The 12948-nt window shown below is 51.9% G+C and overlaps 1 protein-coding gene across 1 annotated transcript; it reads right to left on the bottom strand.

Moving 5' to 3' along the window:
- Window positions 1–325: 325 nt before the first annotated feature.
- LOC141745348 (sentrin-specific protease 2-like) lies at window positions 326–10115 on the bottom strand. The gene is made up of 12 exons (XM_074593025.1): window positions 9865–10115; window positions 9050–9122; window positions 8147–8213; window positions 6477–6542; window positions 6281–6338; window positions 5147–5282; window positions 3679–3810; window positions 3064–3267; window positions 2865–2944; window positions 2384–2468; window positions 1581–1676; window positions 326–1139 (listed from the first exon to the last, which is right to left on the bottom strand). The coding sequence occupies exons 1-12, from the start codon at window positions 10113–10115 to the stop codon at window positions 1077–1079; spliced, it is 1311 nt and encodes a 436-aa protein (XP_074449126.1). The 3' UTR covers window positions 326–1076.
- Between the last annotated feature and the right edge of the window lie 2833 nt (window positions 10116–12948).

A 12948-nucleotide genomic window follows, 5' to 3' on the forward strand; every position in this document is an offset into this window, starting at 1 on the left:
CTGATCTAGCTGGGTCTGAGCGTAACAGAGCAAGGATCGACACAAGCTCTTCATTGGGCAGACGCCTGGAGGCAGCGCCTGCGGCAGAGCAGCAATAATCTCCTACTTGGCTGTTACTGGGATTCTCGCTGCTGAACAACGTCCTGGTTGTCCCTTCAGCATTTTGGGACAATCGCTTGGAGGTTCTGGTGCTCTGATACCCAGCCTGGCCAGAGTCTTCTTCCTCCATAGACTGTCAGTGAGCTAAAACCCACATTGATACGTCAACCTTATTTTCAATGACAAAAAAAAATAAACCACTCTCCTTACCAGATCAAGTTTCATTCCAGTAAGGCTCTTTAAATAATTTAAATATATATTTCAACAAAAATAAATAAATACTTCTCTTTTCACATTACAGAACTCCCTGGAGACAGAAAAAAACCAAACCAAACCCAACCACAGGGGGTTCTCTTGCAAATCAAAAGATGGTAAATGCTTTCTTCTGATGGTCATCACAAGTCCACTTGTAGGCATCAAGTAGATGGCAGATTACTCCAGAAACAGAAGAAAACTCTCTTTGAGGAAACAGTAGTTCAGCACCTTCTTGTTGGGATGAGAAGTTCAGCTCACACAACTGTTGCTACCACCAGATGAGTCCCATTTGTCCATAACGTGACCACGTGTGCTGTGAGAGAAGTTCCACTCGTGCAATGTCACCACCACCAGATGAGTCCCATTCGTCCATAAGGTGGCCATGTGCGCTGCGAGGTGTGAGCAGCCCTCTCTGCGATGGAAGTTCACAGCATTTGTTGTTAACCATTTCCTTGCCCAGGTGACACCAACCTTTCCAGCTTGCACTTAAGGTGTGTTAGCTAATTTCAAAGAGAGTTACTGTCTCCAAAATAGGGGCAGGTGGGGTGGGTGGGGGGGAAAAACAATCTTAACCACTACTTCTTAACCTACAGAGAAAAATGTTTTCCTTAACCTACAGAGAAAAATTTCTAACAACAACAACAACAAAGTATTAAAAAAGTAACTAGAAAAAGAGTTGGTCACCCAAAGGTGACCCCAGGGTTACTCCTGTAGTGCAGGTGTCACAGCAGCTCTTGGTGGAGTATTTCCCAGACCATCTTCTTACGGAAGTAAGGCATGTGGGTCTGAAAAGAAAAGAAAACTCCATGAAATACACCTCATGGCAGAAAGAGACACAAAATACGCAGAAACACCCACTTAATTCTTTACTATGAAATTCCTTTTAAGAACTGTCATCACTTGCCCTTCGGGTACAGCCTGGCTTTCACCCACACAGCTCCTAAGAGGGTGACATGCCACCAAACCCAGATCTCCTTGACCACACAACAGCTTGCAAGCACGTTCATAGAAGAGCACTGCCTTGGAAAAGAACCAGTGTCTGCATTGGTCAAAGGCTGAGACCCATTTCTCCCAAAGATCCAAAGGCCAGATCCCACAAACCCCCTGGCTGCAGTATCTCCCCCAAGAGGAATCTCACTGGGAGCAGACACCTCAGCCGCTGCGTAACTTCCCTGGCTCTTGTCTCTGTGCGAAAGGGGCTGGAGCTGTTTAGAACCTTCACTCACCTGTGTAAAGGTCATCAGTTTCTCTCTCGAGATGTAATCTGCGTATTTGCAGATGAAAACGCCGCAGTCGCTTCCGTTTGATTGCTGAGGGATTTCCTAACGAATGCAAAGAAGATGGTGAATTTGCCTCTATCTTCAAGGAAAAGCAACTTGGAAGCAGCACCCATTACCAAAAATACCCTAACCAGACACTCCTGAACTTGCACCATCCCCAGTAACCGCTCCCCAACACAAGGAACAGACCCCAGGAACTGCACATCATCCCTCCCCTCGGCTTCCTACGCTCGGATGTTACAAGCCAAATTCCTGGCAGGCTGATAAGGGACAGCAGGCTTCCTCCCTGCAAGGTGTCTGGAGCTTTCTACAGTGTCTTTCTGAAGTGACATCCCTTAAACTGAATCTTTAGGTGCTGCTTTTTACTATTAACTTGCTGAGAAACATCAGCCCAACCCCTTGCTTTGTCACGTGCCAGGATCTGGGCTGCAAACAAGCAGCCCACGTTCTCTGACAACTGCTAAAGAGACTTGAAATTTGACTTGTGAAATGGGGGCAAAGCCAAATTCACCTTCACGTGGCAGAGCAATTAAAAAAAAAAAAAAAAAGAAAGTATTCAGCCAGCAAGGAGAGGCACTGCGCAAAGATTTCATCCCAGCATGGTTTCCTGGTCCACTTGCAGCCCCATGTGGTACCAGAAGAAGATGCTTATGGCTGTTCTCTAAAGTCCTGGCCTTATGAGAAAGCGTTAAGAGCTTCGTGACAAGGAGTTCTAGTTCACATTTCAAGTGCAAGTAGTGTTCGCTTACGTGTGGCTCCATGCTGTGAACAGTCCACTCCGAAACATTCAGCTCCATGTTTCTTTTTTCATGGCTCTCCTCTTGCAGGTATTTGCTGTTTAAAACAAAAGAAAAAAAAAAAAAATCACTCTTCATCGTTGTAATTCAGGCCGAGAAAAAAAGAGCTGCTGAAACATCACAGGAAGATGAATGGCAGGAGGGTTTTATTGATCACTAACTAAGTTGGTGCCCATGTGCCATGGGGCTACCATGTCTTTGTCTGTGCTATAGGGGGAAGGTGGCAGAACCCAGGCATCCAAGACGCTGGGTGGAGGGGATGACGTGAGACTAGGGAAGGAGTCACTGTCAGACAACTCGCAGCAAGCGAAGCCAAGATTTCTGGTTTGTTATCTACAAGACATGTGGAAACTTGCAGCCGTGTCACAGGGGCAAAATCCCAAAACGTTCTCCTCATTCACAACACAAAAGCACTGACTGAGCAGTTACTTACAGCAAAGTCTCACAAATCTTGTCCCCTCCTTGTCCCAGGGAGTCGTAGTATTTGACGGTCTTCTTTCTGGTGTCTATGACCTGTTATTCAAAGGTGACTGTTAGACAAAGCACCACCTTGTGCTGCACAAACCTCAATGACTTTTCTTGCTAGCTTTTTCTCCCCAGCCAGTTCTAAATAACAAGCCCGTTTGACTCACCGCTAGCGTCCAGTGCAAACGCAAGTTAATGGGCACTAAGATGATGTCCTTGTTGAAGAGATCCACACGCCTGGTCCATCTTCCTACAGCTTTGTAGCCCCCAGAAGCAAGTTTTTCGTAAAAGAACGAACTAAAAGCGTGGACTGATGGATATCCTTCCCTCTTACTTCTTTCCATCACAAGAATCATGTAGAAATTGATGACCTGTACCATAAAGAGTAAGCTTGAGATGTGAAATAAGACACTAGCTCACCAAATGAAAAGCACAGCAAGATGTCTTTTCTGGCCACCCTGAAGTACGCAGCTGAGAGAACTCCAGCCTCAGCTGTCAGCTTTTGTTGTGAGAATTTCCCACTTGGTTACATCTGCAGCTTGATAAAAACACCTGCCACCCACTCCAAGAACCTACACTAACTCCTGGAAGCTGCACAATACAAGTAAAGGAACTGCCAGAAGCACCGGACCCTTCAGTACCTAAAATAACAACTGCACAGAGATTTCTAGGCTCTGCAGTGCAGGTCATCAAATAACTTCGCAAAGACTTGTGTACACGCTGAAGGGGCATTTTGAAAGAAACGCTCCATTACAAGATCCCTGTGCTGCAGCTACTTTTACCTCATCATTTAGCCAGCAAAGCTTCCTTAGGGTGTGGACGTCCTGGCGCGTGACCCTTAGTTTGAAGGCACTGCTCAGGATCTCCTCTGGCTCACCTTTGCCTAATGCGGCAACGACCTCTCTCTCCATGGCCTGAAATGGACAATTAAATGGGGAAGGACTTGTGCAACAGAGCATCGAGCATGCCAACCTGTGGGCAGCTTGCAACTCAAACACGGCCTGGAAATGAAGCTCAGGTGACAGAGCAACTGCCTTTGCCGGCTTTCGGCTAGGTTAGCAATTGCACTTTTTGGTTGGTTGGTTGGTGTCAGCATCCCAACTTGGAACTTCAGGGCCCAGGTTTGCCTCAATTTGTTTTCACCAAGGAAGCTGAGATAAAACGCAGGGACGAGCAAACACACAGCAAATGCCTTTCCCATGCGATGCTGCAGCCCTCGCAACGCTGAGGTTTAAGGCAACCGCAGCAGGCATTCTCCACACCAAGGCAGCTACGTCAGGAGCCTGAAAGAATGTGAGGGTGGGGGGAACTTCAAGGGAGCTGAAGTACCAGCAAAGGGGGAAACCGAGGCAGCTACACTGCAGTCAGGCAATCGGGAGTCCAGGCTGTGCATGCAACTGGTTGTCATTTGGACGTTTCCATCCAAGTCTGCTTAAGGAACGCAAATAAACCACTGGGTCTGTTAGAATAAAATACTCTGAACTGCAAGAGCATCTTCTTCTCGGTTGAATGTGGGCTAGCAGGATAAGAAAACCCCTGGTTTTCCTTGTACTGAGCATCACTCTGCAGACATTGTAAACTCTGGACTTGCTAGCCCTTTCCAAGTCAATCCTCAAGAGGCAAAAAAGGGGACGCTCGATCAGACGGCAACTCCCAAGAATAAGAGCAGCCAACATTCAGACAAGCAGGGGAACCTCAACTCCCACTCCCTGTTGCATAGCGTAACTAAGTGAACTCCTGTGACCACTGCTACACGCAGTGCAACCGTGCCCAGAGCGCATCCGCGGCTCGGTGACATCCCGAGGACGTACGCAAGATGCTCAGGTCCCCCACAAGCAAGGCAACACCACGGAGCAGTAAAAGCTTCTGTTTCAAGTTCTATCTTCATGCTAGGACAGGTTGAGAGGCAGATCCCATATAACTGTAGGAATCGGGTCAGCACTGCTCTGGGAGACTGCTGTTAAACCTGGACTCATTTTTGTCCGAGTAGCAGAAGACCCACCAACCCTTAGGTTGGAGCACAACTCAAGGAGTGCGTGGAGCATAAAATGCTTAAATCCTTTAAATCCTTCGAACCAGCTTTAGTGCTGACCTTTGCACTGGGAAGTCACAGCTGCAGACACTCCCTAACAGCTTAAATGCAAGTTCTTCAGATTTCAAAAAGCCTGAAGAACCACCTATAACAAATGGAGTTCCTTGCAGCTGTTTCACAGCCTTCAGTTTTGTCTAACAGCCTGTCAGCTACAGTACCTCTGTGAGTGGAGTAAAGCCTTCTGCTCTTTTCTGCAGCCTTGGCGGTTTCTTTTCTTCCACCTCACAGGCAGGTGACTTTTTGGCCTCACCAGGTCCATCCTGTTGCAGAGTATCTTCTGCTGGTGGGGAGCCCCTGCGAGGAGCGGGAGAGAGAAAGAGAGAGAGCAGTGAGCTGTGGACCTGTACTGTCCCACGGAATTCTCAAGAATTCACCTTCTGGACAAGAAATGCTTTTTCAAGGCTCCTGCTGACTACAGCCTCGGTTGCACCCCTGTGACAACAGCGTCTCAGCTTCCAGCACGGTTCTTTTCGGAGCAGCGAGACTGGCATAGAAGGAAGCGCTGGAGGCTTTGTAAATTCCTTCCCACCTCCCTGTGCAAGACTCCTTTGGTTTCTCTTGATCAGTTTCATTATTTGGAAAACAGGGAAGCAACCAGCACTTCCTCTGTCAAGTGCTCTGGGATCTACTGGGGATAAATGCTGCGTGCTAGGGCTTACACTGCAAGGTATAACATGAACACCCGCAACTCTACCTGCAGCCAAATACAGTTAGCTTACGGGAACTAAGACCAGCACAGGGAACTAAAAATGGGACACCTACAGGATATTTACTTGCCTCCTATAGGCTAGTCAAGAGAGTGACTGTCCCCATTTGGAGAGGATTACCAGTAAAACCACGCAAACTCTGAAGAGCAAACACACAGACAGTAAAGTTGTCCGTACACATGTGCCTTCTTCAAAACCAAGAATTTGCCTTGTCACCAAAGACAAGGGCAGGGAGACCTTTTCCAGGAGGGAGACCTACAACAGACTCTCACAGTATTCTCCACTTTCAGTCCAGCGTGGTAAGAGTCGGTATCACAAGCTTCATCAAATGACTTCCCTTGGTAGTTAAATCCACAAAAAAAGGCAAGAAAACGTTCCTTTCACTGGAACCCATCCTACACTCTCAGTTCCTTTCTTTCCTTCTCTCCCCTCGAGCTCAGGTGAACCACGGACAATTCCAGCACACAACAGTGCCGCACGGCTAAAGAGAGCGCTAGGCTTTAAAGCGGGGAGAAGAACAGGCACAGAAAGAGACACGCACACAGTGCCAAAAGAAACAAGAACCGTGATGAAAAGAGACTCTACCTGGTCACAACATCGCCCTGAGATGGCTCTGGGCAGCAAACATCCACCCATGTGATACCTGCACAGAAAAGCAGCAGTATTAGAAAAATACGTCAACTTGCAATTTTACTTTTCAAGTAAAAACAAGCACAGAAGCCAGAGTTCTCTCAGACAGACGAAACCTCAGAAAAACCAGGCACATTCAAGACTTCTGTACCGTGCAATACCTGTCCTCCTCTTTTTTGCCTCAGACTCGGCACGATCGTCCGCAGGCGCACAAGTGCTGAGGAAAGAACACACAGAACCGCGGCTTGAAACTTCCTTCAGCTTCTACCAGGCTGACTTCCCTTCACAGGACCCAAACTTCCAAAGGTACTTTCCAGAGCCCAAAGGTTTCCCCCTCCGGCGAAAGGCCCTCGGGCGGCGCGGGACGGCGAGCGGCGGCGAGGAGGGCGCCGAGGGCCCCCAGCAGCCATCGGGACACACACCCCGCGCCGGAAATGCGCCCGGCCCGCGCGCCCGGCGCCGCCTCCCTATTGGCTGCCGGGGAGCGCCCCCCCCGCCCCCGCGAAACGGAGGGGAGGGACGGGCAGGCGGCGGGGCGCGCGCATGCGCGGCGCCGCCTGAGGGAGGCGGGAACGGCCGCCCAGCCCTCCGCCGCCTCCTCCCCGCTGGGGCCGGGCCTGTGCCGGCCCGCCCCCGGCCAGGCGGGGAGTTTTCCCTCCCAGAAAGCCCCGAGCCGAGCCCTGGACGGTCGTGGAGGGCGACAGGCCCGTCTCCCTTTAGGGAGAGGCCCCGCAGAGGCCGGAGGGGCGGCCGTCAGGGGCCCAGCCGAGGCCGGAGGGACCTCGCGGGGGACCCACAGAGGCCCGGGGGGCCTGTCGGAGGCCGGAGGGGCCCCACGGAGGGCCCAGAGGCTGGAGAAGCCGTTCCGCGTCCCGCAGGACAGGGGCAGGCTCTTGCGCGCCCGCTACTGCCTCCTGTGCTTTCCGGCGGCGAGGGAATGGCATTGCCGGGCTTACCCAGCGCTATCGAGGTAGCGCAGCCACCGCTTTTTGCCTCTCCGCTGGGGAGCTGCGGTGCCTGCGCCCGGCTCCGCCATGGCAGCGGTGCAACTAGGGACGCGGACGCTGCGTTCGACCCCGGTGACGAACCGTGATGTAGCGGCGGCCAAGGGCCCGCTGCAGGGAGCCCGGCTAAAGCGGCCGCTGTGGGGCTGGCGAGTGCTGGGCTGGCTCCTGGTGGCCCGGGCTGGCTCTCGGGGGCAATGCCTTGCCCTGCCCCGCTGTCCAGGGGGGTTTTTTAATACGGTGCTTCCTAATGGTTTACCAGCTGTTGCCTCTGGGGTGGAAATGTGCATGTGTTGCTGCAGCCGCGTCCTGGAGAGATTTTTCTCTCCTGGAGAGACACATGAGGTGTGAAAACAAGTTTTTAAGTCTAAGAGGAGCAAAGGGGGCAGATGGAAGCGCTCAGGGCAGGAATGGCCGTTTGGAGCAGCCCTTGTCACAGGAGGTCCCACTAGCCTTTTATGCCTGCAGGGAGTCTTAAGTGATGGTGGTGTCTGGTTTAATGACAACGACCTTCCTCATTGCTTTAGGAACTTAATTGCCGCTTCACTTCTGCTTCAGGGCTCTGGCCCAGGAAGATGCCTGAGCGCTGGAGGCAGGAGTGGCCATGGCAGAGGCGTTGCAGGCAGGCTGCAGGCAGGGTGGGCGGTGGAAGCAGCCCGGCAGAGGGCAGGGCAGCCCCACGCATGGCCTGCGACTTGGAGATGCCTCTTCAGTCGGCTTCTGCCTCCCTCTCCTCTCCCCATCCATTTGTTTGAGGTACTGAATAAGGAAAGATGCCAGGTTTTTCTCGGTTTAGCTCTGTGAAGCCAAAACTCACCTGCAGCACTCCTGTTTCTGTCCACAGCAGAGAGAAAGCCAGAGCGCTGAACCCACTGGACAATATTCTAGGAAAGGGGGAAGGATGTTCTTTTGGGGAAGGGCTCTTCCCTGCTCCCAAGGCAGATGTGGCCCACGTGAGACTCGTACAGCTGCCCTGTGCCACAGGGTGATGCTGAGGCTTCTCTCCTGCCTTGGGACCCCCTACCCTGGGCACAGGTGTGGAGCCAGCCCTGGGGCTGCAGGATTCCTCTGCCAGGCATGTCCCCCCAACCGCAGTTTCTTCCACCCTGCAGCATAACCCACCGCAGGACAATGCTCAGAAAAAGATGAGAAATCTTCTCTGGGAACTGTGGTGGTTATTCTAAAGCAGCTCCTCTGTGCTTCCTGGTAACACCACTTCCTTGTCCTCACCAGGACAGGGGTTTGAATGCTGTTAAATGATTTGAAAACACCTGCGTGAATGGCTTTGTGCGTGCCAGAAAAGTACCTGACAGTGGCGGCAGGGTCAGTGTGACTGCGGTGCCCGTCCAAAGGTTTTGTCCCAGTCGGATTCCTTTGTGCGTGGTGTTTGGTGTGGAGACTCTTGTGATCTCTAGACGTCAATAACCAAACACATCAAGAAGTTACCATTTCATTAAATTAATGCCACCAGACTGAGAGTCTTTCTTTTTAGAGTGGAGTCTCTTGTTGCACCTTACATTAAATGCTTTTTTTTTTTTCCTCTCTGTCCTGTATATGGCAAAAAATTCCCATTTTTCTAAAGGCAAATAAAACAACAGCTGGATGTGCCAGAGGCTGCCTGTTGTAATTCCTGGCACGTCTTTACAGTGCAGTTTTACATCAGTTACATTTCTCAGTGCCTGTAATTGATGCACCTGATGGTCATGACTTAATTCCTTACTGTGCCTTTGAGCTTCTTGCTCAGTCCATTGACGCGTAATGACTCAAAATTAGGATATTTGGTGCATGAAAATCTGGAATCCCGTTACCAGACGTTTACATCCGCATGGATTACTGGAGTCCCATCTCTGATCCGATAGTGAATGCGGATCATTCCAGAATCTGAGCTCATTAATTGTGCGTTACCCAAAGTCTCTGCCTTTAGAGCAGCTTCAGTGTGAAAGCAGCTTCACACACCTGGATGCTGAAGCAGCATATTTCCAATTAGTGGCATAACAAACTGAACACTTAACCTTAGGGCTGGAGGAATGCTTGGTCATTTTAGCTATACCCCTAATTTTAGGTATGGAAAGCATAATCTACTTAATCTGGCATTTCAATCTCTTTATTTCGCATGTGTTCAGGATGATGCCGGGTGGCACAGCGCTATCCCAGACTCCAAACCAGCACTGCGACTCCCCGCAGCACGCCTTTGCTGGGGCTTTTGCTGGCTAATCTCGGCGGTTCTTTGCCTTGGGTACCATCCCCCTGGATATGAGTCAGTTTGTCACCACAGCTGCCTTATGGCTCGTGTGTGTTTAGCCTGTCGGCACCTAAAGGCACCTCGCAGCTCGTCCCTGCTTCCCACCCCAAAACGGGCACTCCGGGAGGCAGACTCCGTCTCGTGGCCAAGCACGGGTCTGGGCGGTCTTACTCGGGGTGTAAAATGGCAGAACGTGAACTCGGCTCCTGCCTGAGCTGAGCAGGGCACATCTGAATTCCTGCCCGTCTTCTCCCCTGCCCACCAACCCCTCCCAGACGTTTCTCCTCCTCCACAGGCTGTCGCGGTGGTGTTTGTCACTCAGCTCAGAAGGGACACCGCCATCACCGCCACTTTGTGGACCCAGAAGGACTAGGAGTGCCGGGCAGGGGTCCCTCAGCTTCCCGCCACCATTGCCATGGCAGGGGCTTGCATGGAGGTGGCACACCAGCTCACCGAAGCCCAGCTGCAGTGTCTGCTCCACATCTGATCTCGGCTCTTCATTATCCTCCTCCCAGTGTGACGCAGTCACACTGCGAGATGCCATGCCCCCATCTGAGCCCCGGGAGCTGGACCCCTGCCCGTAGCCCCTGGGCCCATCCATGGAAAGGGGAGACTGCTGTGCTGTCCCCAGTGCCCACTGAATATGCCTGTTGTGTGATGACTAGAGGACCTTCTCAACCTCCTCTGGCAGCGTCTTCAGGGCAGGTGGCTACCATTGCCTGAGGGAAGTGGAAGAGGAAGGAATGGGAGGGCAAAGCAAAGGAAGGCAAGGCAGAGCAGAGGGCACCCAAAGAACCCTGGCCAGGTCTCCCAACCCCATTTTGAGGTCAGGATGGGATGTCCCAGCTGCCCTAATGATCCTCCACTTCCCACCCTATGTGCTCCCAGCCAGGAAAGGGGAGCTGGGGGGGCAGCAGCGATGCCCAAGGTGGGCATGCCGGTGCTGGAGTCCTCTGGCAGAGCTCAGAGGCATCTTCGCTCTGAACTGTGTTTGGAAAAGGGCTGCAAACCAGGACCTTGGAGAACCTTGGTGTGTTCAGCCTGCTCAGCGTCTGTCGTGGGTGACAGCAGTGGTCCTCCTGACACTGTGTCTGCCAACCGTGGCACTGCTGGGGCTTTATCCCTGACCCCCTCTATTCCAAGCGAGTGATTAGACTTGACCACTTGCTTCCCTTATCCACGACTTTTTATCATGCTCCATCAGGAGCTGCCGGATTCATGGACCCTCCGGTCCCTGCCAAGGGCTGGCCAGACTGGTGTGTGCTGCGGCTGCTCTCCCTAGGGATGGCTCCTCGGCTGCTATGTGTGACTTTATTTACCTTTTCCTGACCAGATGGGGCTGCGACTAGTGGGCCAGGTGTCGCTGTCATGCGGCGAGCTGAGTTGTGTCATTCTTCTGTGGTTGAGGGCAAACAAAAATACCACGGTGCAGAAAACAAGGCTGGTGATGATGACTCACGTCCTTGCGATGCCACGTTAAACTTCCTAAACACAGCCAGCTGGTCTTTTTTTTTGAAGGAGATGCTGAATTTTGCAGGTGGGAATTGCCAAGCTAGAGGCCTTGGAAGACTTGCAAAAGCCCTGGAAAGGGAAGCTGCCGACAGGCTCCTGGGAAGGGACTGCCCCCTCAGCACAGCCGTGGCCGCGTTCAGAGGATGCTGCGGGGAAAGCTGACATGGGAGCAGGGTTAAACACGGCTGCTGGCCAGAGGGCCACAGGCACTGACACGTGCGATCGCAGAAGAAATGCAGAGCCGTGCACTAAGGCCAATCCTATTTTATGAGACGAACCCGGTTTCTGAAGGACACATTCGTGTCCCAACCGTGACCTAGCTGTCAAAAGGTCTCCTGGACTTCTGCTGCATTGGCTGGTGATGAACAGAGGCAGGAAAGAGAGGACGACCACAAGGAAACTGCTTGCAGTAATGATATGATACACTGAGATGCAAAGTCCCAATAATTTGAGTTGTGCTCCCGCAGCTGGATCCCGTGGAGCATCCTTACAGTCGCAGGGAGCTCTGTGAAAGCTCAGGATGCAGGAGGGGAGCTGGGGCGAGCGGCCCCACTCATGCCCGAGCACGGGCTGCAACTTGGGATAAACGCTCAGGGCAATCTGCATCTTCTTAGTGCACGGCGAGTGACTGGTCGAGTGTGTAAATGAGGGTTTTGTTCTAGGATGGATACTGCGGCCAGCTCTGGGGCCCCCAGCACAAGAAGGAGATGGACCTCTTGGAGCGGGGCCAGAGGAGGCCCCGGAGATGCTGGGAAGGCTGGAGCCCCTCTGCTGGGAGGACAGGCTGAGAGAGCTAGGGGGGTTCAGCCTGGAGAAGAGAAGGCTCCGGGGAGACCTCCCAGTCCCTTCTGGTCCCTAAAGGGGCTCCAGGAGAGATAGGGAGGGACTCTGGATCAGGGAGGGGAGGCCTAGGACAAGGGGCAACAGTTTTAAACTGAAAGAGGTGAGATTTAGGTAAGATATTAGGAAGCAATTCTTTGCTGTGAGGGTGGTGAGCCCCTGGCCCAGGTTGCCCAGAGAAGCTGTGGCAGCCCCATCCCTGGAGGGGTTCAAGGCCAGGTTGGATGGGGCTTGGAGCAACTTGGTCTGGTGGGAGGTGTCCCTGTCCAGGGCAGAGGGGTGGAACTACATGATCTTTAAAGGTCCCTTCTAACCCAAACCATCCTGTGATTCAATGATCTCAAGCACGTGCTTCCCTTTAACTCTCGCTTTCAGCAGATGACTTATTTCCTTATTGGTCCCCTCCACCACTATTCCAGAAACCGTCCATCTGGGAGTGGGAGATGGATCTTTCTGCTGGGACAAGCCACAGGCAGCTGGATTCGGGGCAGCAGTGGACAAGCCATATGGAACTAGGCGAGGGTGAATTCCACTTTCTGTGGGGTGATTTTCAGAAAGATGAAAAAGAAGCCCTTATGCAGCAACTTCTCCTTTCAGAGGGGAGAATATTTCCAGCTTAGAAAAATTTCTGAGCCTTCTCACTTTCTTGTCCTGCAGGGATTCTTCCTCTTCTTCACCTAGAGAGATTCAAAGCCCAACAAAGAATCTGGATTATCCCATGACACATAGTCAGGACTAACCGCAGGAGTGTGAATTCATTGCCTGGATAACTTGACAAACAGGAGCAAGTTCTGGGAAATACAGCCAGGGAGTGAACTCCCTTGAAAAAATTGTTTCAAATCAAATAAAGGAAGTTCAAAAGAGCATCAGAGAAAGGGGAAGCACATCATTTAGACTGATTTTTGTTTTTCATAAAGAAACCAAAGTGCTGTTTCCCTCCTGCCTCTCTCATGGTCCCTTGAAATGAAAAATATTGCTGCTGTTCATCAAACAGCAACGGTTGGGGACCAGCCAGGGAGTGAGGT

Source organism: Larus michahellis, chromosome 6 (assembly GCF_964199755.1).
Source record: "Larus michahellis chromosome 6, bLarMic1.1, whole genome shotgun sequence".
Classification (NCBI taxonomy): Eukaryota; Metazoa; Chordata; class Aves; order Charadriiformes; family Laridae; genus Larus; species Larus michahellis.

Bases quoted from the DNA above. Each gene is read 5' to 3' on its own strand.
- LOC141745348 (XM_074593025.1), bottom strand. From the start codon at position 10,115: ATGGCATCTCGCAGTGTGACTGCGTCACACTGGGAGGAGGATAATGAA. The intron at 8,214-9,049 runs GTAAGGAATTAA...CCCCTTTCCTAG, and splicing joins GCAAGAAGCTCAAAGGCACA to AATATTGTCCAGTGGGTTCA. The intron at 3,268-3,678 runs GTAAAAGTAGCT...TTTATGGTACAG, and splicing joins TTTGCTGGCTAAATGATGAG to GTCATCAATTTCTACATGAT.